Source organism: Capra hircus, chromosome 3 (genome assembly GCF_001704415.2).
Source record: "Capra hircus breed San Clemente chromosome 3, ASM170441v1, whole genome shotgun sequence".
Lineage (NCBI taxonomy): Eukaryota > Metazoa > Chordata > Mammalia > Artiodactyla > Bovidae > Capra > Capra hircus.
Window position 1 is genome coordinate 105,069,969 of NC_030810.1, and position 25,960 is coordinate 105,095,928.

The window sequence follows — 25,960 nt, forward strand, 5'->3', positions numbered from 1 at the left end:
ATCTCTTCTTCCCTCAGGAGCAGCCTGTAATTTGTTTTTCATCTCTTTTCCCCTTTTATCTTGATCTCTTCCTGGCTGATTAGATGGTAAAGAAAGTGTGAGATTGGAGGGTGGTTAAAGTCTAATTTATATGAGACATGTCTCTCTCAAAACTCTTGCATTATTCTAGAAAAAGGTGCTCGTGCTAATAGAGGGGCCACTGGCAGAGCTTCCAGGTGCTTGCTTGTTGCCACACTCTCGCTGCTGCACTTACTCAGCACTCAGCAAACCTGGATTCAGAGACCTAGATGCTGGGACACCCACAGAATAACTGAAGCCGTGTGAGAAGTTACTCCAGCACCAAACCAAATTCTTGCTAGACCTGTCCTAGTATTTGCATATCAAAGTGTTCCAGTGGCTCATTTTACCCTTGCCCTTAGTTCTGGGGGTGTGTGGGATGGGGGGTGGAGGAAAAATAAAGGTTGTTCTGTCACTGGATAATAGAGAATTAGCTGCAAATTGGGATGGGTTTTAGAGGAATAAGGGGGAGTGTACAAAGTCACTGCAGCATGATGAGTTAGGAGGCACAATGGTGAGATTTCACAAGAGCCCTTCAAGTCCAGAGTATAGTATTGGAACAGAGGGAGGGTTAGATGCTGGTTGGAGGAACAGACAGAAAAGAAAATTATGCATAGAAAAAATAATACTAGGGGGGCAGAATAAAGGGTTTAGAAGTGAGGTCTTGGGAGTAGTAATTACATCAGAATATAACTTGGATAACGTGGCCTCTGGCTGAGGATTTTGCTGAATGACAGTGCTGCAGGAGAAATCTTCCAGTTATCTGTTTGGTTCTATTTTAGCTCATACAGAAGAAGGGAAGAAGGAGCTGCTGTTCCTAAGTAACAGGAATCCTGGGCTGCTGGAGCGGCTCTGTGCCTACCTCTAAGCCCTGGTCACAAAGTGCGTGGAAGACAATGGATGTTTCTTTAATGGACCAGTCAGATAGGAAGCCCCACAGTATACAAGAGCAGCCCGGCGCTGCACGCGGGCGCCAACAGGACTGCAGTCAGCTCCCAGCCTTTGTTGCCCAGTGGGTTCCTTGTAAGGGGCCCGTGCTGGCAACAGGATGTCCTGAAAGCAACGCCGGTTTATTAGCTGTGGGTTTCACATTTTAAATAATCATGTAGCTTTTCCTTAAAAATTAAATTATGTTTCTTAAAGTGTTGTGTTATAAGATGGAAAGAGCCTATTTGCAAATGGCCAAACTGAATTTCTTTGGCATTCTGCTTGTTGAGGCTCTGAAGAGACTCAATTCTACAGAAATTTTCCAGTCGTTATTCAGTTTACGAGATTGGGACTCACAGCTTGACTCATCTCTCCCAGACCATTCACTTCTTTACTTTTATCATGGTCCCTAAGAAGTTTCCTCAAACTCCAGCTGAGTCTGGCAGCTTTGTATGGTACAGCCCCTTTCTACAGCTTCCTGAAAGAAGTAAGTTCTAAACGCCCAGAGTAGGGGTCCCCAACTGTAAGGACCTAATGCCTGACGATCTGAGGTGGAGCTGATGTGATACGAATAGAAATAAAGTGCACAGCAGGGCTTTTCTGGAGGTCCAGGGGCTAAGAATCTGCCTTGTAGTTTGCGGGACACCGGTTCAGTCTCTTGTCTGGATCCAGCATGCCCCTGGGCGACAAAGCCTGGACGCCACAACTACTGAGCCCGCACTCAAGAGCCACAGCTGCTGAGGCCGAAGCACCTGGAGCCTGTTCTCTGCAGCGAGAAGCCCTCGCGCCCCAGTGAAGAGCGGCCCGCACTGACCGCAGCTAGCGAACCCCGTGCACGGCCGCGAATGAAGTAAAGCACAGTGTGCTTGAATCCGCCCAGATCTATCCTGCCTCCCCTTCCACCGTGGAAAACGCTGTCTTCCATGACACTGGCCCCTGGTGCCAGCAAGGTTGGGGCCACTGCCCCATGGCACACTGCGTGGAATAAGTAACACCTTAATCCGTACAGTAATAAAATAGCAGTGTCCGTTACCAGCTCTCCGAGATTCGAGAAAACAGAGGCTCACATCAGTTTCAGAAGAGTCTGATTCTCTCACCAGGTCCACGTGGCTGGTTATAGAGAGTCAGAAGTTTGATTCCCACTTTTGGGGCTTTCCCAGGTGGCGCTAGTGGTAAATGCAGGTTTACCATGAAACCTTGCCACCTGCCAATGCGGGTTAGATGTAAGACACGCCAGTTCGATCCCTGGGTCGAGAAGATCCCCTGGAGAAGAGAGTGGCAACCCACTCCGGTATTCTTGCCTGGAAAATCCCGTGGACAGAGGAGCCTGAAGGGCTACCGTCCATGGAGTCGCACAGAGTCAATCACGACCGAAGTGACTTAGCACAGCCACTTACTAGCTATCTGTCTTACCCTATTTCCTTCTCTAATTTTACCTTATCTCTGTTTCACCTTATGTAAAGGTAATAATAACGCTAAACTTTCAGGGATTTTGTGAGAATTAAATCACATATGTCAAGTGCCTCACACATAGTGGGTCTGCATTAAATGAGAGGTAGCTACCGTTTATAACTTGGATTTTATTAATGCTTTATTTGAAAAATTACTGTGATAGAGTCTGAATGTATATCAGCATTTTTCACTAGAGAGCCAGCTGTCCCTACCCAAAAGCACCTCTTAAAGGATTCCGTATCAAAAATGAAACTCCATCCCTGACCAACCCCCAGGTTAGCTAGACTGATGGTATAGCATCAGACAGCACCTTTACAGAGACTGTTTAACCAGCTGCCACAACTGGAAAGCTTGAACCCATTAACAAATCCTTTTTATTTATGGTTCTGCTTCTCTGACTGATGAACCTCCCAAGCCTTGAGATGTGCCTTTTCAATAGCTCCATCCTTATTACATAACCCACCACTTTCTTGTTTGAGTTGCTATTATCATTTGCTGATTTGTTTCTCTGCTCCTAACTACTCCTGGCTCCTCCCTCCAGCCCATCTTTCACCAGGCTGTCTCAGTGAACTTCCTAAACAGCACACCATGCGGTTCCCCTAATGCCATTCAGCAGCTTTACTATGTCTTTATTTTTGCCAAAGACCCTAATCCTGGGAAAGATTAAGGCCAAGAGGAGAAGGGGGCGGCAGAGGATGAGATGATTACACAGCATCACTGACTCAGTGAACATGAGTTTCGGCAAACTCGGGGAGGTGAAGTGAAGGACAAGGAAGTCTGGCATGTTGCAGTCCCTGGGGTCGCAAAGAGTTGGGCATGACATAGTAACAGAACAACAATGGGTTACAGAGTTCAAACCATACAAAAACATTTCCTCTCCGCTCCCTACAAGCAACCAAATTCTAGAGAAAAAAATCCTAAAAAAAAAAATTTTTTAACACAATAGTGTACTTACTCTTATACCTTGATGTTTCTGCATATCTTGGAAATTGTCGATTTTTCTAGTAAATCCAATGCCTCCTCTAAGGAATTTAAAAAGAAAAGGAAGGAATCCCCTGGTGGCCTGGTGGTTGTTAAGAATCCGCCTGCCAATGCAGAGGGCACAGGGTCCGTCCCTGGTCCAGGAAGATTATACATGTGAGGGGCAGCTAAGCCTGTGCATCACGACCACTGGGCCCGCGCTCTAGAGCCCCTGCTCTGCAGCAGAAGCTCACGCGCTGCAGCTAGAGGACTGTGCATAGCAACGAAGCCCTGGCACAGCTGATACAGAGCAAAAGAAAAGGAAGCAGGCAGCACACACCACCTCCAAGAGGCACACTGGCACAAGGTCAGCAGCCACTGACAACATCCTAACCACACCAGGAGAGAGGCTGCTGCGATAAAGTCAGCAGGGCGACTAGAGCATTGACACTGCAGCCTAGCCTGACAATGGCAGCTAGCCCCTAAAAACTCCAGGGCTGTCACTTCCCTCCCAAAGAAGCAAGATGTCACTACACTTACCTTACCAGATGGTTACTGGTCAGATTGCAAGCCTAATCCTTCACTGCACATGAGGCTGGGAAATACTTTCATCTTTGGAAGGCCTAGCTCAGAGTCAATACGAGGCTTCCCTGGTGGCTCAGAGGTTAAAGCGTCTGCCTGGAATGCGGGAGACCCGGGTTCGATACCTGGGTTGGGAAGATCCCCTGGAGAAGGAAATGGCAACCCATTCCAGTACTCTTGCCTGGAGAATCCCATGGAGGGAGGAGCCTGGTAGGCTACAGTCCATGGGGTCACAAAGAGTCGGACATGACTGAGCGACTTTACTTACTCATTCCCTTTAATGAGTGTGGAATGGTATACTATCATTTATGTACAAAATCCTTATGGAAGAATTGCATCATTACTTTAGCAATTTGTTAAATACGAATTCATCTTTTTCCAAATACTCTATCACCTACCCTATCCAGTCCCCTTTGCTTCTTAAGATCCTTCAGACCTGATCCTCATGCCCCAAGTTTTACTGTCTCCATGCTAAGCCTGCTGCACAGCTGGTCTCTTGGGGCTTTTCTTCATCACTCAAGTGGACTGAATTAGAAGCAAAAGAAAGAAGCAAAACTATCTTTACTTTCAGGTAATGTACCGCTAGAAATAACATCTACTAGAACTAAAAACAAGTTCAGCAAAGTCACAATACCACAAGATTACAAAAACCAATTGTATTTCTCTATACTAGCAATGAAAAATCCAAAAATGAAATTAATAAAGTAATTCTGTTCTAAAAATACAGGAAAATAAAGTACTTAGCAACCTGAACAAAAGAAGTGCAAGACATACACCAGAAACTATAAAATATTACTGAGGAAATTTTTAAAAATCTAAATTGATGAAAGGACAGTCTATGGTCATAGATTGCAAGTCTCTAGTGTTAAGATATTAATTCTCCCCCAAAGGGAACCATAAATTCAATACAATCAATATTAAAATTTCAGTAGGCTTTTCTGCAAAAATTGACAACCAATCTAAAGCTGATATGGAAATAAAACCAAAGTGATTTTTTAAATGACCAAAGCAGGAGGACTTTTCCTATTTTCAGAATGTAATCTAAAACATTATAAAGCAACTATCCTCCAGTTAAAAATAAATTAAAAAAAAAAAAAGCTACAGTAATTAAAGGACATTCCTGGTGGTCCAGTAGTTGAGAATCTACTTTCCAATGCAGAGGACATGAGTTTGATGCCTGGTTGAGGAACTAGGATCCCACATGCCATCCTAAGCTCACATGCAGCAACTACTGAGAAGCAGCAACTACCCATACACCACAGCTAGAGAGAAGCCCACAGGCTGCAACTGACACCTGATGCAGCCAAATAGACTTTTAAAGAGGTATAGTAATTCAGATGAAGCGGCACTAGCATCAGTCCAGTTCAGTTGCTCAGTCGTGTCCGATTCTGTGACCCCATCAACCGCAGCACACCAGGCCTCCCTGTCCATCACCAACTCCCGGAGTCCACTCAAACTCATGTCCACCAAGTTGGTGATGCCATCCAGCCATGTCGTCTATGTCGTCCCCTTCTCCTGCCCCCAATCCCTCCCAACATCAGGGTCTTTTCAAATGAGTCAGCTCTTCACATCAGGAGGCCAAAGTACTGGAGTTTCAGCTTCAGCATCAGTCCTTCCAAAGAATACCCAGGACTGATTTCCTTTAGGATGGACTGGTTGGATCTCCTTGCAATCCAAGGGACTCTCAAGAGTCTCCTCCAACACCACAGTTCAAAAGCATCAATTCTTCGGCGCTCAGCTTTCTTCACAGTCCAACTCTCACATCCATACATGACCACTGGAAAAACCATAGCCTTGACTAGATGGACCTTTATGACAAAGTTATATCTCTGCTTAATATGCTGTCTAGGTTGGTCCTAACTTTCCTTCCAAGGAGTTAAGGGTCTTTTAATTTCATGGCCGTAATCACCATCTGCAGTGATTCTCGAGCCCCCCAAAATAAAAGTCAGCCATTGTTTCCACTGTTTCCCCATCTATTTGCCATGAAGTGATGGGACTGGATGCCATGATCTTCGTTTTCTGAATGTTGAGCTTTAAGCCAACTTTTCCACTCTCCTCTTTCACTTTCATCAAGAGGCTCTTTAGTTCTTCACTTTCTGCCATAAGGGTGGTGTCATCTGCATATCTGAGGTTATTGGTATTTCTCCCGGCAATCTCGATTCCAGCTTGTGCTTCTTCCAGCCCAGCGTTTCTCATGATGTACTCTGCATAGAAGTTAAATAAGCAGGGTGACAATATACAGCCTTGACGTACTCCTTTTCCTATTTGGAACCAGTCTGTTGTTCCATATCCAGCTCTAACTGTTGCTTCGCAACCTGCATACATGTCTCTCAAGAGGAAGGTCAGGTGGTCTGGTATTTCCATCTCTTTCAAAATTTTCCAGTTTATTGTGATCCACACAGTCAATGGCAGTAACATAAAGGAAGACAATGAAACAAAATTGAGAGTCCAGAAACAAACCCTTATATGTATGGTCAATGATTTTCAACAAAGACATCAAGCCATAATTGGATATGTACATGCAAAAAAAATGAATTTTGACTGTTACCTCACATCAGACATCCAAAATAGATTATAGACCTAATGTAAAAAGTAAAATATAAAACATTTAAAAGAAAACATGAAGAAATCTTTATGACTTTGAATTAGGCACATATTTCTTTCATATGAAGCTGTGATCTATATAAAAATTAGGCAAATATCTCTTCCACAAGAAGATGTGAGCTGTACAAATCCAATTTGATAAATTGGATTTTATCAAGATTTTAAAACTTATTTTCACTGGGAAAATGAAAAGACAAGCCACAGATGGAGCCAATATCTGTAAATCCTATTTCTGATAAAGGACTTTACCCAGAATATATACTGGGTAAATTCCCTCATTAATAAGAAGATAAATAATTTGAATAGACATTTCTCTACAGAAGACATATTCAGTAGCTGACAAGATAATGAAAAAATGCTCAACATCACTAGTGATTTAGGAGCAAATTAAAACCACAATAAAATACTACACACCCACTAGAATGTCTACAAATTCAAAACAACAACTAAGTGGTGGGAAGGATGTGAAGAAAAAGGAACCCTTGATCAGAATTCGCTGACAGTCCAGTGGTTAGGACTCCACGCTCTCACTGCTGCAGGCCCAGGTTCAACCCCTGGTCAGGGAACTAAGATCCCACAAACTGTACCACACAGGAGGGAAAAAAAAAGAACCTCTAACATTTCAAGTGCCAATATAAAATGGAAATATCACTTTGGAAAACACTTTGGCAGTTCCTAAAACTGTTAAGCATGAAGTTATCCCATGATCCAGCTATTTCACCCCTAAGTATTTACCCTAAAGAAATCAAAGTATGTCCACACAAGAGTTGTGTTCAAGCAGCATGAAATTATTCATAGCAACATTATTCATAACAGCTAAAAAATGAAAATAATCCAACTATTCATCAACTTAAAAATGGATTACCAAAAATGAGCAAAATACTAACACATGCTACAACATAGGAACTCAAAAACCTTACGCTGAGACTCCAAACACAAAAGACCACCTTTGTATAATTACATGAAATGTCCAGAAATGGCAAATCTATAAAAGCAAAAGTAGATTAGTGGTTACCTGGTGTTAGGGGTAGGAACAGAGTTTACCTGTAATCACACAGGAAAAATCTTTGGGGGATGATGTAAAACTGAATTATGGTAATAACTGCACAGCTCTGTATTTACAAAATCAAACACTTAAAACGGATATAAATGACACCTCAAATCATTTAATGTATATAAATAACACCTCAATAAGGGTTAAAAAAACAAACTGCAGACTTCTTCCTTCCCTCTACTGTTCACTAGGTTCATACCTTCGTCAAGGTCCGAGACTCCCAGCCTCCTCTGGTTCCCTGCGATGTTTCCACACCGGCATTTCCCTGACAAAGCACACATATGTATACTCCCATCTTGGTGTTTGCTTCTGGCCTATACTGTCTTCAAAATACAAATTAAAGTTACAAGTGAAAAAAAAAATTATACCATGTAAACACTAATCAAAAGAAAGCTAGTTCATCTATATTACTATCAAAACAGGTATTAAAGTAAAACAGCATTATTTGAGAAAAAGAGGGATAGTTTGTAATGGTGGAAGTTTCAGTCCATCAGGAAATGTAAAGTAGTATGTATCAATAACATAGCCTAAGAAAACAAAAACTGACATGATATTAACTGAGTTAATATCATTCAGTGGGAGAAGATATTTTCAACACATATAACTGACAAAGGTCTTGTATTCAGAATCAAATACCCTACCAACAGATGAGACAACCCAAAAGAAGCATGAGCAAGAGACTTGAACACGCTCCACACCTCACAAAAGTGACTATTCTAAAGGTGATGAACATCCAAAAAGATGCTCTCTCAATCTCACCGATAATCAAGAAAATAAAATCAATGATAATGACAAAAAATTTTTAATGTTGGCAAGGTTATGGAGCATCACCTGAAAACTCTCTATACTGCTGATGAAACTGTAAATTGGTAAATTTAGAGACGTTTACCATTTACCATATCCAAACATATCCATCCTCATGACCCAACAATTACACTCCTAGGTATATACGCAACAGAAATATGTGCATGGCCACATGCACAAGAATGTTAACCGTTGCACCTAATAGTTCCAAATTGGAAACAACTTCAAAGTCTATTATCCGCGGTGAAATCATTTGAGGTATAATCATAAGATGGAATTGTGAAGCAATGAAAATGAACTACTCTAGGTATATGTAAGAACAGGGGAGAATTTAACAATACTGAGCAAAAGGCAGATGCAAAGGAATACGTACTCCGATTACATAACAGACAGACAGACAGAGCGAGCGAGTCAGTCCGCAGGGTCAGAAGTCAGGAAGGCTATGACTTTTGGAGAGAAAAAGAAAACGCATGTGAAGCTTTAAGTAAGCGTCTGTTTCCTGTGCTGGGCTCTGTCATGCCGCACTCTTTGCGACCCTTTGCACTGTAACCCGCCAGGATCCTCTCTTCGTGGGGTTTCCCAGGGTAAAGAATACTGGAGTGCGTTATCATTTCGTCCTCCAGGAGTCTATTTTCTGGCAAGGTTTTATTTTTGCCTGAGGCGCTATTAGCCAGCATTAAGCATCCTCTGAAAGAAGAAACAAGAGCTGCAAGAGCCGCAAGGAGTATGTATGAGAATCTTCAGTGAGCAACGCCAGGGAACCCACATGAGACGCAGAGAACTCCGAGCCAAAAACTTCAGCGTGGCGCTTGAGCTCGCGTGCCTACAACTTCCGGCAAGCGCCGCGGGGCCCCGCCCCTGGACGACAACTGGTAAGCAGGACTGGTCCACGCTAGGAAGAGGCGGGGCATAATAAGCGGGGTCTTTAAAGCCAACGAATCTTTTATCCTATGGGAAAGGATGTGTTTATGGACCAATAGGACGCCGAGGATGAGGCCACACCCATATCCCGCTGAGCCAATCCGCAAGGAGCAACGGTGGGCAGGGAGCGGCCGCTCTACTCAGCGGAGCAGCGCGGCATGGCGGGCGGGGCTCGGGAGGTGCTCACTTTGCAGTTGGGACATTTTGCTGGTTTCGTAGGAGCGCACTGGTGGAACCAGCAGGTAAGGTCTTTTGGCCGCCTCAGCTGAGTTTTCCGGGCCTCCAGAAGTCCTCGCTTCTGGCCTGTTCCTCTCGCCGCCCGAGTCCAGTCCTTCCTCTGTGCCTCCCCAGGATGCTGCGTTGTGCAGGCCGACCGATGCCAAGGAGCCGCCGGGAGAGCTGTGCCCCGACGTCCTGTACCGGACCGGCCGGACATTACACGGCCAAGAGACCTACACGCCGAGACTCATCCTCATGGATCTGAAGGGTTAGATGGTGGCCCGGGTCAGCCAGTTACCAGTGTTCCCCTTCGCGTGTGGAGTTTCTAGCAGCGGTTCGCGTCAAGATTCTCCTCCTATACTGGCCTGTGGGACTAGAGATGAGGAGCCACAGGGAGAGCTAACCACAGTATGCCGACACCTGAGGGGACGCAAGAAAAGAAACTATTCCGTTCAAGAGCTGTCTCTCGAATGGGCTGCTTGTCCCTGGACAGTGTGATGCTCAGCGCTGTGGCGCTCCTCTAGAACCGCTGGTTGTAGTCTTTGCCCAGGTTCCACAGCTAGTAACTAAGCTGGGAAATGAAGGATGGAATCCAGATTTTCCTAGGCAAGGGTTTTTTCTAGCCCATGTATATTACAAGAAGGCCTGGAAAGGCCCAGTGCTGGAGTGAGGGTGTCAGCAGGTTATCAGGTGATGGGAGGAAGGTTAGCTGCAGTACGGGAGGGGCTGGGATTTACCTAACATTGCTTATTATTCTTGTACAGGTAGTCTGAGCTCTCTAAAGCAAGAAGGTGGACTCTACAGGGACAAACAGCTAGATGCTGCCATAGCATGGTATTTGTGATTTGGGAGAGGAGCTGGGAAGGAGCACAGGAAACTGGAGAACTCAAGGAAGCTGACACTATGCCCAATTTCCACTTTCTTTCAGGCAAGGGAAGCTCACCACACACAAAGAGGAACTCCATCCCAAGAACCCTTATCTCCAGGACCTTCTGAGTGCAGAGGTGAGGACCTGTGTCCTGAACTTGTAAGCCCAGTGCTACAACCAGAGTGCCTCTACTTGGGCAGAGAAAGAGAGAATTTTGGTCACCTTCAGTGCCCTCAAATGGTATTTTAAGAAAAAGCACTTTTTCCTCCTAAAGGACTGTGACTACTAGGAGAACAGGAAGGCGGTTACAGGGTGTGGCCAGCCAAAAAAAAAAAGCCGGGGGGGGGGGGGGGCGGGGGGAGAATAAATCAGTGTTTGACTCTAGACTGCCTGGACCTAACTGTAGATGTTCTCATCCCTCCCAGGGAGTGCTGAGTAGTGATGGTACCTGGAGGGTCAAATCAATTCCCAATGGTAAAGGTGAGACTTCTCCAGGGACTGCAGAATGGGGAACTGGGCAGTGCAGGAACACAGAGAAAGGCACACTGCCTCTGTTTTTTCTTCAGGTCTCCCACCATTCACCAACGGTAGGACTCCAAAACCAGTTATGCCCACAGAGGGCAGTATCAGAGTCTGGTCAGACTTCCTCAGAGTCCATCTCCACCCCCGGAGCATCTGTATGATTCACAAGTACAACCATGATGGGTATGAGCTGTGGTGGTGGTGGGGTGGGGAGCTAGAGGCTGTAAGGCAAGAATTTGGGTCCCCACCAGTGTCGGATGAGGCTCTTGAGGCCATCTTCCTTGCCTCCTCCAAAACAAGAGACCTTAGGCAGAAATACCGAAGTGGGGGAGTCCTGTTAAGTCCCAGACTGTGGTTTTGTGCGGCAGGGAGGCAGGCCGCCTGGAGGCTTTCGGCCAAGGGGAGAGCATCCTAAAGGAACCCAAGTACCTGGAAGAGCTGGAGGACAGGCTGCATTTCTACGTGGAAGAGTGTGACTACCTGCAGGTAGATGAGGGGCACGGCGGGCAATGGGGGAGAAACCGCCCTCATCCTGCCCACTTCCACCTTTCACCTCTCTCCAGGGCTTCCAGATTCTGTGTGACCTGCATGATGGCTTCTCGGGGCTGGGTGCCAAGGCTGCGGAGTTGCTACAAGACGAGTATTCAGGGCGGGGAATAATCACCTGGGGCCTGCTCCCTGGTCCGTACCGCCTTGGGGTGAGTAGTTCTTCTGGGGTGTGGGGGGAAGAGCCCCAGGGAGAAATGAAGGAATTTAGTGAGAACATTGGTTAAAACAAACTGCTGTCACTTCTTTCACCAGGAGCTGCAGAAAAACATCTACCGTCTGTTAAACACAGCTTTCGGGCTGGTGCACCTGTCTGCTCACAGCTCTCTGGTCTGCCCCTTATCCTTGGGTGGGAGCCTGGGGCTGCGACCCGAGCCGCCCGTCAGCTTCCCTCTCCTGCAGTATGATGTAAGACCCGATGCTCTTGTTCTGACTTACAGCTAATGAAAGGGCACCACACACACAGACACACATGCTCCCAAATTTACCTGTTTTGAAGCCTCATCTTAAACTCGGCCCTGATGTGGCCTCTTAGATGACACTGTCCTATGCTAGTCCAGCCCAGGGCCAAACACACGCCTGCTCTGTCCCAAGGCACACAGACCCCTCTGCCATTACTACTCTGCTGACACAGCCTCTTTTCTACACCCAAAGGCCAGGTGCTTTTCTTCATATCCTCTTTACAGGCCGCTCTGCCCTTCCACTGTGGTGCCATCCTGGCTACAGCCCTGGACACAGTCACTGTTCCTTATCGCCTACGCTCCTCACCAGTTTCCATGGTCCATCTGGCTGATATGCTGAACTTCTCTGGGAAAAAGGTATGAAGCTTTGTGAAGAGCTGGGTCAGAGCTGAGAAAGGCTCTATACCTTGATTTCTTCCTTACCTTTAGGTGGTGACCGCAGGAGCAACTATCCCCTTCCCCTTAGTTCCAAGCCAGTCCCTCCCTGATGCCCTGATGCAGCTTGGAGAGGCCACCCCGTGGACCCCACTGTCTGCATGTGGGGACCCTTCTGGAACATGCTGCTTTGCCCAGTCGGTGGTGCTGAGGGGTCTAGACAGAGCACGCCACACCAGGTAAGGACTGGCGGTCCTCAGGAGCCCTTGTCAGGCTTCTGGTCCACATCCTTTTCTCCCTGGTACCTCCGGACGGCCCAGTGGCACTGCGCTGCTCACCTTCCCTCTGACACACTTATTAGTAAGTCAGACTCTGAGCGTCCTATCAAGCTGACCGCCTGGGAACGTAAGTCCTGGTTTCTCATTCACGCTGCTCCAGAGTAAAGGCGGCTTTGGCTTTGTTTTGGCAGCCAGCTCACCCCCGGGACGCCTCTGCCCTCCCCACTCCATGCGTGCACCACTGGGGAAGAAGTCTTGGCCCAGTATTTGCAGCAGCAGCAGCCTAGAGTCAGGAGGTCAGTCGAATGCTTGCTCCTCTCCTCCCAGACCTCAGACCTCCCTTGACTTTCTCTCACTCGCTGCTGTTCTCTCACCCCCAGCTCTTCTCATCTGCTGCTGACTCCCTGCAAGGTGGTCCCGCCTTACCCCTCCCTCTTCTCCTCAAGCCTCAGCCGGCACGGTTCAGTTCTGGACGGTCTCCCAACAGGGACAGGTATGTAGCAGGTGAAGAAAACCCAGAGGTTTCCAAGCATGAGAGACTTTTCCAGTATCCCTTCATGGATGAAGGTCCTGGGGAAGGGCCCAGGTTACACTCCTTATTCTCTCTCTGGTTCCCTGTATGCAGGGAGCCAGGGCACTGTGCAGCTTACTATACAGTCAAGCCTGCCAGAGCCCAGAGAAGGACAGCCGCCATCCTCTCTCCCCGCAGCGGTGGAGAGCATCCCAGTGCTCGGGGCCCTCTGCTCCTCTTCCTCCTTGAACCGGGCCCTGGGGGATTTGGCCAAAGATCTCTCCAAACTCGACCTGCGGCGCTGGGCCAGCTTCATGGACGCTGGGGTGGAACAGGATGACCTAGAGGAGACGCTGCAGGAACTGCGCAGCCTGGCCCAGTGCTACGAGAGCGGCGGCGGCAGACTCGTGGACTAAAGCTCCGAGAAGAGGAGACTAGTTTACAATGAAAACTGCTGGGTGCAGGGGCTCAGTGTCTTGGGACTGACTACACCAACACACACATTTATTACATTTAGAAACACTGTGATCAGATCACACAACAATAAATATGTACCATCAGACAGAAAAATACAACACAGAAAAGGAACTGCGCCCACTCTCCCTCAATGCTCTTTACAACTATTTCTAAGGTCTTCATAAAAAATGCACAGGGTGGCAGGACCGTGCGGCCCCCAGCCTGCCTGTCACTGTCCCTGGCCCCTGCCCCTCCAGCTCCGCAGACTGAACTGAAGAACTGCAGGAGCGAAGCGCAGCGCCCCACCCTCTCCCTGACCACCAGGGTGCCCGGCGGGCTCCATCCTCGGAGGGCGCCCTCACACTCCAGGTCTCACTCGTCCAGCTCTTCCTCAGACAGAAGGTCCCCGTGGTCAGACAGCTGGTCTGTGTTGCTGGTACTGGTCGCGTCGTCCTCGTCCTCAGAGCTGGCCTCACAGGCTGTGTGGAAGAGCTGCATGAGTTCTCGGAAACGGTGGGAAACCTAGGAGGAGAGTGAGGGCCTTGACGACACCCTGCTTAAGTTAGTGACACGTTAACATTTACCACCCACCCGCGAATGCAGGAGACACAGGTTTGATCCCTGGGCCAGGAAGATGCCTGGAAAAGGGGATGGCAACCCACTCATTGCCTGCAAAATCGCACAGAGGAGCCTGGGAGGCTACAGTCCATGGGGTCGTGAAGTGTCGGATACGGCTGAAGCTCCAGTGAGCTATATGATACACCAGCATGAACCATCTGGTTTGTTGCACACAGGCTGTGAGGGCTGAGTCCTCCTTGCAGATAAGGAAACTCGGGTCAAGAGGCTAAACACTGCCCAAAGTCACATTCCTTCTAAAAATTAAAATGCACTCTGGGGCTCCTTCCTCAAAAATGCCCTTTGTCTTCCAGAGCCACTGCTATCCGTGCTGACAAGCCCAGGTCTTACTCAGAGCAGAACTTTACAATCCCCGATCATATCTTAGTTGGCCAAGCCGCCCTCCTGCCAAACCCTTCCCTGGTTCCTCTAGGGCTTGAAGCTCTAGCAGGGCCCACCCTGCTTACCTCAGTAGGGGTCTTATTTCCCAGCTGCTGGGAGATGACACTGAAAGTCTGCGGCTGTGCTCCCTGCTCCTGGCACATGGTCAGGATCACGCGGTCGGCTTCCCTGGAACCCACACGTGGCGATCAGTCTCAGTCAGGAAGCGGGCGTGCCCCACGCGCTTTCCAAACGCACACGTCCCCCATCCATACCTACCTCGTCCACAGCACCACCTTTTCCCCAGTGGAGCTGACCTTGCTGTTGTTGGCACAGACTGTAGCTTCTGTGGCTTTCGCCTGCAGCTCCCCTGCTGGGCCCTTGCCCTGTAGTCCACTGTCTTTGGCCAAACCTCCTCTAGGGGCTTTAGGAGAAGTCTCTGCGGTGTCAATTCCTGCTGAAGAAACTCCACGGAGAGGGGACACCCTGTCTGCTGTGGTCACCCCAGCTCTGCTGGAAGGCAGCCAGCTCTCCTGTGTGTCTGCCTTCCCAGGCACCTGTCTTCTCCCGAAGTCTCCAGTCCTTGAGGAAACAGGACTCAGGAAGGAGGCAGGGGGTTCGACAGTTCCAGGCAATTTCTCAGTTTCAGAAGCATCCCAGGGCATGGATGGTTCCAACTCAGCCCCTGGCTTATGGCCCTCCCCCTCATACTGGGGTCTGGGGGATGCCCTGGGGCCGGACAGAACTGCAGGCCCAGCCTGGTTACTCCTGACAGCGCACAGCACAGTCCCAGCTGTGGAGGGAAGCTGAGGAGTCTCTGGTGAGCAGGGTGGTGGCGGGCCATCAAGGAGCTGGTCTGTAAAAGTCACTTCTTGAGGGGACGGCAAAGTGCTCCCCGCTGCCAATCCTGTTTAGGAGGAAAATAAGGACCTAAGGGTCACACTGCATCTAAGGACTACAAATTACCATGGGGTCACTCTGGCAAACTACTGTGCTAAAGTTCTGATGTACAAGAGTGAGGCGAGGGTAGGGGCTAGAGTTGTTTATATAAAGTCCGCCGCCAAAGCTGAGAACGGCTGAGTCTTTAGAATACAGATCGTAGAGGATCTGCAGATAAGCAGAAGGGGTTCAGGGATGGGAACACAAGGAGAAAAGGCTGGATCATGCGGATGTTAAGCACTCTTAATTCTACAAGAGGACTGAGGCCACAGGAGAGAAAGTTAAGGCTAGACAGAAGAGTTTCCTACGGGTTTATTAGTAAAAGAGGTGGTAGTCTATCCCTGAAAAGACCAATATTTCCCAGGCTCAAAGACGGTCCTGCGTGAAGTATGTGAGAATGAGACAGAAATAAAGGGAGAAAGGCTGGGCTGGCAGTCGGATCACTCACCTGCAACAGGCATCTCTCCCTTCCTGGTACTCCTGCCAGTCCTGCTCTGGGTTGCCTCAGTGCCGTCTCGCTCCTCTGGGGCTTCCTCCTCCATCACGTCCTTGCCCTGCCCAGCTTCCTTAGCACCAGGCATAAGACTGGCCTCTCGGTGGGGGCTGTTGCCCACCAACTCATGGGGCTCCTTGCTCTTGTAGGATTTGCTGTCACAGACCTGCAGGGATGGCCTTCTGGGTCAAGGGTCTCCTGACCTCTTTTGTCTTGGGGGCTGACCACAGAAAGAAGCCCTGCCATGATGCTCAGCAAGTCAAGCAACATGCATGCCTGCTCCAAGGATTTTCAAGGGCCCAAAATAGAGTGCTGCATTCTACCACTCCTCCTCCAACCAAGGACTGTATTTTTGCTGGCAGCCAAGCCTAGAGAACCAGCATTACCTTTCGACCATTTTCCTCACGCACGTTAGTTTCATTTAAAAAAAGAAAATCTTAGAGGGAAATATATGAACTGGTTGGTATTCTTCCCTATTTCAAAACTTTACCTAAAAGATTCCCTTTAAAAAGAAAAATCTGTTACATATATTTTTAAAGATTCTATTTATTTGCATACACACACTAATGAGTATGTATACAGCGTATTATTTATTCACGTGTCATCTCTCTAGGAATTCACTAATGCACAGATCTGGGGCAACGATACCACACACAGCAGAGCCACCTGGGGCTTGCTGCAGCGGCTCTGGTGCCCCCGGGCGCGAGTTCTCTCCTCACCTTGCTGCTGCAGCGGCTACAACTTCTCCTTTTGCTCTTCTTCATCTTGGAGTCAGGACCCCCCTCATGACAGGAGCAGGCACAGTCCTTGGCCCCATCTGGCCACTCAGCCTCCTAGGAGACACCTGGGCTTGGTTAGCTGGCAAACATTTTTGGCACCAAGAGGGAGCTGAGTTGTGAGCCATCAGAACAAGCCCGCCCCCGGACCCCTCCCCTGCTTCCTTTCTCGTTTATTATATGCCATTCCTTCACACTGCCTGGGGAGATGAATGGCCAAACTCAATTAAAGCCTACTGTGCATCCCTGAAACAATCCTTAAATGACCCAGAGGCTGACGGATCCCAATTGCCCGGAAGCTTCAGGAGATGTTTAGGTGGACTACAACCTGAGGCAAACTGGAGAGCTCCAGCGTGAGATGTGACCTACTCTTTCGTCTGCCTTTGTTTCTGTCTCCCTGTGCCTGGAGCTCTCCCCTCTTCCAAACCCTTGAGAGAGGGCTTTGTACATATGGAAGGCTCACTCAATGATACTCTCTGTTCAATAAACCCAAGACAGAAGTACCGTTATTATCCCCATTAACAATGAAGAAAGTGAAACAAAGATTAAATAAATTGCCCAAGGTCATGAAGGTACTAAGAAGTGGTTTTCCCCAAGAAAGAGTACAAGGCGTGTAGTAAATGGACAGGGACCAAAAAAAAACTACTTCCTGAAGAGAACAGAGAGCAATGAGTACAAGCGGGCTCTGGAGCCAAACGACCCGTCCCTGATCAAACATGAGACCCTGGGAACGGCCCCTCTTGGCACTTCAGTGTCCTCTTCTGTAAAATGCAAACAAAACAATCTTTTCACAGGGTCACTGTGAGAATTAACTGAATAATCCATGTAAAATACAAGAGATACATGATGCTTTGAGATACGGCTAGGTATCAGTCATTGTCATTTCTAAAATGAGGAATCCTGGTTCTATTTTTTCACAAGAACAGAAAGGAAGCCCCAAGGGCAAGAGAAGTATGTCTGAGCCAGAGAAACAGACCCTTCTAACGGTTAACAACGGCAGGACCTCTTCAGCAGCTGCACTGTTCTTCCCATGGGCCCGGGGCGTGCTGCACGGCAGCCTGACCTGACCTGAGGTTCCTGCTCCACGGCCGCCTCAGCTCACAGCGGCTTGGCACCACCCTGTGCCAGAGAACCACTCAGACAGAAAATGCAAGGCTTGACTCAGGATAATCCCCCACAACCGGGCGTACCTTATCGTGATTCTGGACCCCAATCTCTTTCCTTCTTTTGTTCTTTGAGGCTGTGGGTATCTTGGGAGGTTCCTCTTCCTCTTCCACATCAGGCAGTGCCACTTCTTCAAAGCCATCAAACTGGGCAGGAGTTGGTGCAACTCAACAAAGACTCTGGGCAGAGTCCCTCCCACATATGACCTGACCTTCCCCCTTGACACCCCCGCTGCGGCCTCACGGCCTATACCTCATACTCCTTCTCCTCGGTCCAATTGATCTCTTCAAAGTCACCCATCCGGCTAGCTGCTGGGCGCAGATGGTCGAAGAAGACGGAGAACTCGTCCTGTAGGTGGTCATGGCCCTTGAGGAGCTGCCACATCTGCGTCTTGAGCTGGGGAGAGTTTCAGAAGGAAAGAGGTGGTCTCCAGAGCCTCCCCAGCCCACCGCTCCAAACCAACCCATACACTCCTGAGGTCTGCTTTCCTCATCCACTGGGAGACACACAGGAGATGCTCTTTGGTTAGGAACTCCCAAACTCCCTGTCCCTCCTTGCTTGTCTGCACAGGAGCATAGGCATACCTCGATTTAGTGTCTTTGCTTCACTGCGCCTCAGATACAGCATTTTGGTTTTTCTTTTCTTTTCTTTTTTTTTTTAAACAAACTGAAGGTTCATTGCAACCCTGGGTCAAGAAAGTCTATCAGCACCAATTTTCCAACATCATCTGTTCATTTTGTGTCTCTGTGTCCCATTCTGATACTTCTCAAAATATTACAAACTTGTTTATTATGTCTATAATGGCGATCTGCGATCAACAACCTTTGATGTTACTATTGTAATTGCTTGGAGGCACCACGCATCTCACCCAAAATAGACAGTGGACTTATTCTGTTCTGATTGTATGTGTTCTGATTACTCCACTGACCCAATAGGTTCGCCATCTGTCTCCCTCTCCTTGGGCCTCTCTATTCCCTGAAACACACCAATATTGAAATTAGGCCAATTTCACTTGAATACTTAGGGCCAATCAGCCCTGGGATTTCTTTGGAAGGAATAATGCTAAAGCTGAAACTCCAGTACTTTGGCCACCTCATGCAAAGAGTTGACTCATTGGAAAAGACTCTGATGCTGGGAGGGATTGGGGGCAGGAGGAGAAGGGGATGACAGAGGATGAGATGGCTGGATGGCATCACCGACTCGATGGACGTGAGTCTGAGTGAACTCCAAGAGTTGGTGATGGACAGGGAGGCCTGGCGTGCTGCGACTCATGGGGTCGCAAAGAGTCGGACACGACTGAGCAACTGAACTGAACTGAAAAGGCCTCTAAGTGTTCAATGGAAAGGTACAGACGCACATCTCTCACTTTAAGTCAAAAGCAACAAATGATTAAGCTTAGTAAGGAAGGCACGCCTAAAGCCAAGGCAGATTGAAAACTAGGCCTCTTGTGCCAAACAGCCATGAACGTGAAGGAAAAGTTCTTGAAGCAAATTAAAAGTGATAAGAAAGCAGAACAGCTTTCTTGCTGATATGGAGAAAGTTTTGTGGTCTAAGATCAAACCAGAAGATCAAACCAGTGACAACACTCCATTAAGTCAAAGCCTATTGCAGAAAAGGCCTTGTTGTTGCTTAGCTGCTCAGTCCATGTCCAGCTCGCTGCCACCCCAGGGACTGACGGTAGCCGCCAGGCTCCTCTGTCCATGGAGTTTCCCAGGCAAGAAGACAGCAGTGGGTTGCCATCTGTTTCTCCAGGAGACCTTCCTGACACAAAGGTGGAAAGAGAGTCTCCTGCGACTCTCATGCTTGGCAGGTGGATTCTTTACCACAGAGCCACCTGGGAAGCCCCCAAACCCTAATTCTCTTCAATTTTATGAAGGCTGAGACAGGTGAAGAAACCTGCAGAAGCAAATTTTGAAGCTAGAAAAAGTGGTTCATAGAGTTTAAAGAAAGAAGCCATCTCTACAACATGAACGTGTAAGATGAAATAGCAAGTGCTAATGTAAAAGGTACAGCAAGTTATGCAGAAGGTCTAAGATAATTAACAAAGATGGCTACACTAACAACAGATTTTTGGCGTAGAAAAAGACTTTTACTGGAAGAAGATGCCATCTATGTCTTTCATAACTGACAGGAAAAGTCATGCCTGACTTCTAAGCTTCAAAGGACAGGCTGACTCTTTGATTAGGGGCTAATATAGCTGGTGACTTTAACTTGAAACCAATGCTCATTTACCATTCCAAAAATCCCACGGTGCTTCCAAACTATGCTGAATCTACTCTGCTTCTGCTAGTTTAAATGGAACAACAAAGCCTGGATAGCAGCACATCTGTGGACAACATGGTGTGCCGAACATCTGAAGCCCACTGTTGAGACCTACTACTCGGGAAACAATCCTTTGAGAACATTATTGCTCACGGACCATACACCTGGTCACCCAAGAGCTCTGATGGAGATGGACAAGGAGATCAATGTTTTCGTGCCTGCTAGCAAAAGAACCATCATGCAGCCCATGGATCAAGGAGCAATTTCTAATTTCAAGTCTCAGTACTTCAGAAATGCATTTCATAAGGCTACAGCTGACACAGATAGGGATTCCTCCAATGGATCCGGAGAGAGAAAACCAAAAACCTTCTGGAAAAGATTCACCATTCTAGATACCATTTGTGGTTCACAGGAAGAGGTCCAAATGATCAACACTAACAGGAGTTTGGAAGAAGTTGATTTCAACACTCACAGATGACTCTGAGGGGGTTCAAGATTTCAGTGGAGGAAGGAGCGGCAGATGTGACAGGAACAGCATGAGGACTGAAAACAGATGCGGAGCCTGAGGACGGGATTGAACTGCCGCAGTCCCACACAAGACCCGAACGGAGAAGCTACTTCTTGCAGAGGAACAATAAGAGGTTTCCTGAAATGCAATCTACTCCTGGTGGAGCTGCCGCTATGAAGACTGTTGAAACGGCAACAAAGGATTGAGAACATCACATAAACTCAGCTGGTGAGGCAACAGCAAGGTTTGAGAGGGCTGACTCCAATTCTGAAAGTTTTACTGTAAGTAAAATGATACAGAGAAATCATGAAAGGAAGAGTCCATCAACGGGGCAAACTTCATTGTTCCAGGAAATTGTGGGGGCTTCCCTGGTTATCCAGTGGCTTAGACTCCACACTCCCAACGCAAGGGGTCCAGGTTTGATGGGTGGTCAGGAAAGTAGATCCCACATGCTGCAACAAAAGATCCCGCATGCCACAACTAATACCAGGTGCAGGCAAACAGATATTTTTTAAAGAAAGAAAGAAAAAAAAATTGCCACATCCACTCCAATCTTCAGCAACCACTACCTGATCAGTCAGCACCAACAATACTGAGGCAAGACCCTCCAGCAACAAAAAGATGACAACTTGCTAAAGACTTGGATGCTGATTAGCACTTTTTGGCTGCTCTGTGCAGAATTCAAGATCATAGTTCCCTGACCAGGGATTGAACCTGTGCCCTGTGAAATCGAAGCTTGAGTCTTAACCACTGGACCACCAGGGAATTCGCTAGCATTTTTTAAAAGCTGAAATATACTTGATTCACAAATTGTGAGCATTTTTAATTAATGTATGTACATTTTTTAAAGCATAATGCTGCTGCGTGCTTAATAAACTATGGCTGGGCTTCCCTGGTGGCGCTGCGGGTAAAGAATCCGCCTGCCAATGCAGGAGACACAAGAGATGTGGGTTCAATCCCTGGGTTGGGAAGACCCCCTGGAGTAGGAAATGGCATCCCATTCCAGTATTCTTGCCTGGAAAATTCCATGGAGAGAGGAGCACGGTGGGCTACAGACCATGGGATCGCGGAGAGTCAGACACACGTGCTTCACTGAGCACACACGCACTTCACTTCACCGTGCACACCTAACTGTTACATGCACTGGGCAGCCAAAGAATTCATGTGACTCACTTTACCGCAATATTTACTGATTATGATGGCCTGGAAGTGAACCTGCAATGTCTCTGAGCTATGCCTGAATTACTACTTTTTTAACTGATGTATATAGTTGATTCACAATACCGTCAACATTGTATTAGTTTCAGGTGTACAGCACAGTGACTCAGTATGTGTGCACACACACCCACATATATACACACAGATATATATACTTTTGCATATTCTTTTTCTCTTACAGGCTAATACAAAATACTGAGTATCATTTTCTGTGCTATACAGTAGGTCCCCGTTGGTTACCTATTTTATACACAGTAGTGTGAATATGTTAATCGCAAACTCCTAACTTATCACCACACCCAACCTTTCCCCTTTGGTAACCGTAGGGTTTCTATATTATAAACCAAATGTTTTCTATACTTAGTATGATAAGTATGCTTATCAAATGAATTAAATCAAACTTCAATTAGTATGATGATTAACTGGAGAAGGGAAGAGCTACCCAACCTAGCATTCTGGCCTGGAGAATTCCATGGACTATACAGAATGGGACAAAAACAGTGGGACACGACTAAGCGACTTTCATTTCACTTAATAGGTCTTCATTCATTCCTCCATCAGTGCATGTTTAGGGAGCTCCCACGTCTTCGTTAGACATGCCTGCATTAACAGGTCTGATTCCCAGTGACACTCACCACTCAATAGCCCTGCCTTACTGGTCCCCAGCTCAGGCACCAACTCAAGGCTGAGCAAGGAGGGAAAACAACCCTCCACCCAGAACACCACCCCTTTCCTTGAACTTCCCTTCCAGGGTATTTACAGCATTCTTGAGCCTGTGAGTAGCAGTCAGGCTCTGGTTTCAGCTGGTAACCACCTCACCCAAGTGTTTTATGACTTAGGTAAGCCTAAAAATTCCTTGCCATTTTCATTCCCTCCAGGAAGTCCATTGCTCAGAAGCAAGAGGATTGCTTAGGGAAAGGAGAATTAAAGGCCAAAACCGAAGATGACAATGGAAGGGAAGCAGGACAGGACGGAATACCTCAGTGATCTCCTGGGGCAAGCAGTCTGCACAGCTCTGAAGGACCTTGATGATCTTCTGGTGGTGTGAGGGGTTCTCTGCAAAGCAAATTTCCAGCTGCCGAAGAAACTTGCGACTCTTCTCAAAAGCCTGCTGCTCTTCAAACTACCAGAGTGGAAAGAGGGCAAAAGAGGAGTCATCTATGGAGCCTGAGAAGGACTTGAGAGCACTACACATAAAAGCCAAGAAAAAATGTGCTGGAGGCACAGGGGATGACAAGGCTCTGGTTTACAACAGCGAGATCTTTTTTTTTTTTTGGCCTCACCACAAGGTTTGTGGATCTTAGTTCTCCAATCAGGGATTGAACCTGGGCCCCAGCAGTGAAAGTGCCAAGCCCTAACCACTGGACTGCCAGGGAATTCCCTGTAAGATTTTTTTTTTTTTTAAGGCCCTAGCATCCATCTACCTTGGGTTACTGGGGTCTACCAACTCAAGAAAACTAAGATGTAAATGAAAGATTTAAGAGTTATATATCTCAAGTTGCTTCCAGTTTTTAAAGATTGTGAGATCAGACACATGCCAGCTTACAAAGTATTTTCATGTATGTATTCATTTGATCCTCATACTGATAAAGAAAAAATTGTGTATAATCATCCCATGACCACTAACTGCTTTAAGACTATCAGGCTAATATAATAACAATATGAACATAATAATACAATAATATCCATCACTCCTGTGTTTACCCATCATGACAAGAAACCCAGAACTACGGGGATATCCCTCAAGTTCAGACACTTATTCTCCAACATTTCAAATGTCATATAACCACCGTGGCCTTCCCAGACCACTGTGCATGAAACTGCAACATTATCACTATAAAGCATTGAATATATTTTACTGTTTATATATTTTATCACTTTTATAACATATATATTTACAACATACAATATACTATTTCACATCTGACTTTCCCCATGAGAATATAGGCTCCATGAAGGCAAAGGATTTTAGTCTTTTATAATTATTACATTTCTAGTACCTAGAACTCTGCCTGAAACAGCAGGTACTCAATAAACATTTGTTGAATGAAAGCCTATTTTGCAACAGTGAGGAGCAAAGGGTTATGATGTACCTAAGGGCTCCACTCAATGGTCAACCCTTTCACTCCACATGGAAAGAAAAGGAGAGAATAGGAGTTAGGGAGACCATCCCTTGAAAAGGAGGTGGCTCTTGTGACCCTGGTCTAGGGGAAAGCTATCTACGGAAACAGCCGGGAGTCTGAAACAGTCCTGATCAACATTACCCAAGCCTAGTCTTGCTGTGACCCAGGGATCCTAGTGTGTGGTCTTTGCCCCTCTCTCTACTTACTAATCCACAGGCCAGTGCTTGCTCGGGCAACAGGAAAGCAGCAAAGTCCTTCAACAGCTGAGGCCAGTCTTGGAGCAGAATTTGCAGGCTCTTGTAGAGATCCACAGCTGTCTGCCTCTGAGTACTTGACTCAAACTCATAGATGACCTGAAGGAAGTCTTCATACTTGCCAGGGATATGCTGCAGGGCTTCTCGGACCTATATGAGAGGACTTTCAATCATCCAATCCCCTTTCATTGGGCCCCAAGAAATGATGGGACCGAGGAAGGAGGAAGACTTACTGTTAAAGAGCTCCAGATTATCAGAGGCTACTCCTCTGACAGGTCCTAAGATCTGATGATTAATGGAAGCCACAGGGCCATGAGCAAGGCAGAGCTCTTTTTCTGACAGTGAGGAAAGGGAACATTTATATTTTCCAGGGACCACAGTGCTACCCGCAAAATCAGGTAAACTTTTCTCTAGCTCACAGCCTGGGCCTCCCCTTCCTGGTTTCACCTCCATGTTGAAATAGATAAGGAGTGCTTGGTACATATATTTCAGCATGGTATCATCTGAGGGTAAATAACAAGTAAATTAGGAATGTTAGTAAAATATCAGGAAAAAGAAAACCCATGATTATTGCGAGAATCCCACTTGCTAGGGGTATAAAGAATTAGGTGGTTACCAAAAGAATGAGATAGGGACCACTGTGAAAAACAGGCAGGTTCATGACTCTGAAGATCACTGAGGTCCACTTTCTGGTCAGTGTACATGTTGTTCCTCTGAAGGTAAGGTCCTTATTAGTCTACTCTCTCAGGGATGATGGTGCAATCATCTTTCCCCAGTTTCAGGGCACCAGAGGGGTAGTATGACGGGCAGGAATAATAAATCGGCTGAAGACTGAACTCGGTGTCCTTGTGGTTTCACTCACACAGTTCTTTTGGTATTACCAGGAAAACAAAGGTAGAGGAACAGAAGGCTACTGTGCAGCCAGAAAGGCAGACTTCATTTTAAAACCAGAGGGGCTCTCAGGAACAAGAAGCAGCATTTGCCTACCCTGGTCAGATAAGCCTGAGCAAAGGCCAAATCCTTCTGCTCCCGAAGTGGATCCCGCTCGAGGATGTCCTCATCATACAGCAGCAGTAGCTTGGAGGTGTCCTTGCTGGCCCGGGCCCGACTGCCCCGCTTGCTGCGAGCTCGGTGGTTACTCCGGCCCTTCCCAGCAGCTTTGATGCTCTCTCCTTAGGATACACATGAAAACACCTGTTTCTCTGTCCTTGCAACCTCTGCTCTTCCCAACTCATCAAATGCACCCTCCCCATCAACTCACCTAATCAACATTACATAGTAATTTGGGAGAAAAGCTGCTGGAAAAATGCTATGAAAGGTACGTCTCTTCCTGTAAAGTCAGCTCTATGCAGAGTCAACAACATGACTGCACCAACTGGGATGATAATGAGCTGCTTAGCTACTGCATATTGAACACAGAAGTCTAAAGAGTGGGTGTGGTCTGATGCTGGGCTCTCAGGGATTATATCCTGGTGAGGAACAAGCAGCACTTTCTGAAATAAACATAGCTCTTGACCTAATACATGACACGTGAATTAAGAACCAGTATAAAAACCTGCATAAACAGAGTACAAATCTAGCAGCTGATGGAGAGTCAAATTTTTAATTTCTGAGCATCTCTTCTCTACAA

The 25,960-nt window shown here is 47.1% G+C and overlaps 3 protein-coding genes and 1 long non-coding RNA gene across 18 annotated transcripts in view; 2 read left to right on the forward strand and 2 right to left on the reverse strand.

Annotated features, from left to right (window-relative positions):
• The window catches only part of DAP3 (death associated protein 3), a 40,757-nt gene extending 37,938 nt beyond the window's left edge, over positions 1-2,819 (forward strand). For 6 of the 9 annotated variants that reach the window (XM_018046256.1, XM_018046258.1, XM_018046260.1 and 3 more), the window contains one exon: positions 170-833. In XM_018046256.1, coding sequence (XP_017901745.1) covers positions 170-324 — 155 coding nt within the window. In that variant the 3' untranslated portion in view covers positions 325-833. The other 3 variants (XM_018046259.1, XM_013976750.2, XM_018046264.1) reach the window with 1 other exon arrangement.
• Positions 6,303-9,259, reverse strand: LOC102184485. Its single transcript, XR_309855.3, has 3 exons — positions 8,814-9,259; positions 7,836-7,959; positions 6,303-6,344 (listed from the first exon to the last, which is right to left on the reverse strand). It is a non-coding gene; the product is annotated as an uncharacterized LOC102184485 (long non-coding RNA).
• Positions 9,462-13,606, forward strand: MSTO1 (misato 1, mitochondrial distribution and morphology regulator). 3 transcript variants are annotated; one of them, XM_013976746.2, is made up of 14 exons: positions 9,462-9,603; positions 9,713-9,848; positions 10,345-10,414; positions 10,509-10,584; positions 10,874-10,928; positions 11,015-11,153; positions 11,339-11,456; positions 11,534-11,668; positions 11,772-11,924; positions 12,203-12,334; positions 12,407-12,591; positions 12,822-12,926; positions 13,011-13,123; positions 13,256-13,585. In XM_013976746.2, exons 1-14 carry the CDS (start codon positions 9,520-9,522, stop codon positions 13,555-13,557), a joined length of 1,803 nt encoding a protein of 600 aa, XP_013832200.2. In that variant the 5' UTR covers positions 9,462-9,519; the 3' UTR covers positions 13,558-13,585. The 3 variants fall into 3 exon arrangements, with proteins under 3 accessions (XP_013832200.2, XP_005677431.2, XP_017901755.1); XM_005677374.3 differs by having other exon boundaries at positions 9,463-9,603; positions 13,340-13,606; XM_018046266.1 differs by lacking the exon at positions 9,462-9,603 and having other exon boundaries at positions 9,821-9,914.
• Positions 13,601-25,960, reverse strand: part of GON4L (gon-4 like) — an 85,483-nt gene continuing 73,123 nt past the window's right edge. For 3 of the 5 annotated variants that reach the window (XM_005677376.3, XM_005677377.3, XM_013976744.2), the window contains exons 23-32: positions 25,318-25,502; positions 24,283-24,480; positions 22,933-23,076; positions 18,218-18,361; positions 17,992-18,111; positions 16,745-16,858; positions 15,981-16,191; positions 14,873-15,500; positions 14,680-14,782; positions 13,601-14,119 (exon numbers count right to left, since the gene is read on the reverse strand). In XM_005677376.3, the coding sequence (XP_005677433.2) occupies positions 13,970-14,119; positions 14,680-14,782; positions 14,873-15,500; positions 15,981-16,191; positions 16,745-16,858; positions 17,992-18,111; positions 18,218-18,361; positions 22,933-23,076; positions 24,283-24,480; positions 25,318-25,502 (1,997 nt within the window). In that variant the 3' untranslated portion in view covers positions 13,601-13,969. The remainder of the gene's footprint in view (positions 14,120-14,679; positions 14,783-14,872; positions 15,501-15,980; positions 16,192-16,744; positions 16,859-17,991; positions 18,112-18,217; positions 18,362-22,932; positions 23,077-24,282; positions 24,481-25,317; positions 25,503-25,960) is intronic. The other 2 variants (XM_018046265.1, XM_005677378.3) reach the window with 1 other exon arrangement.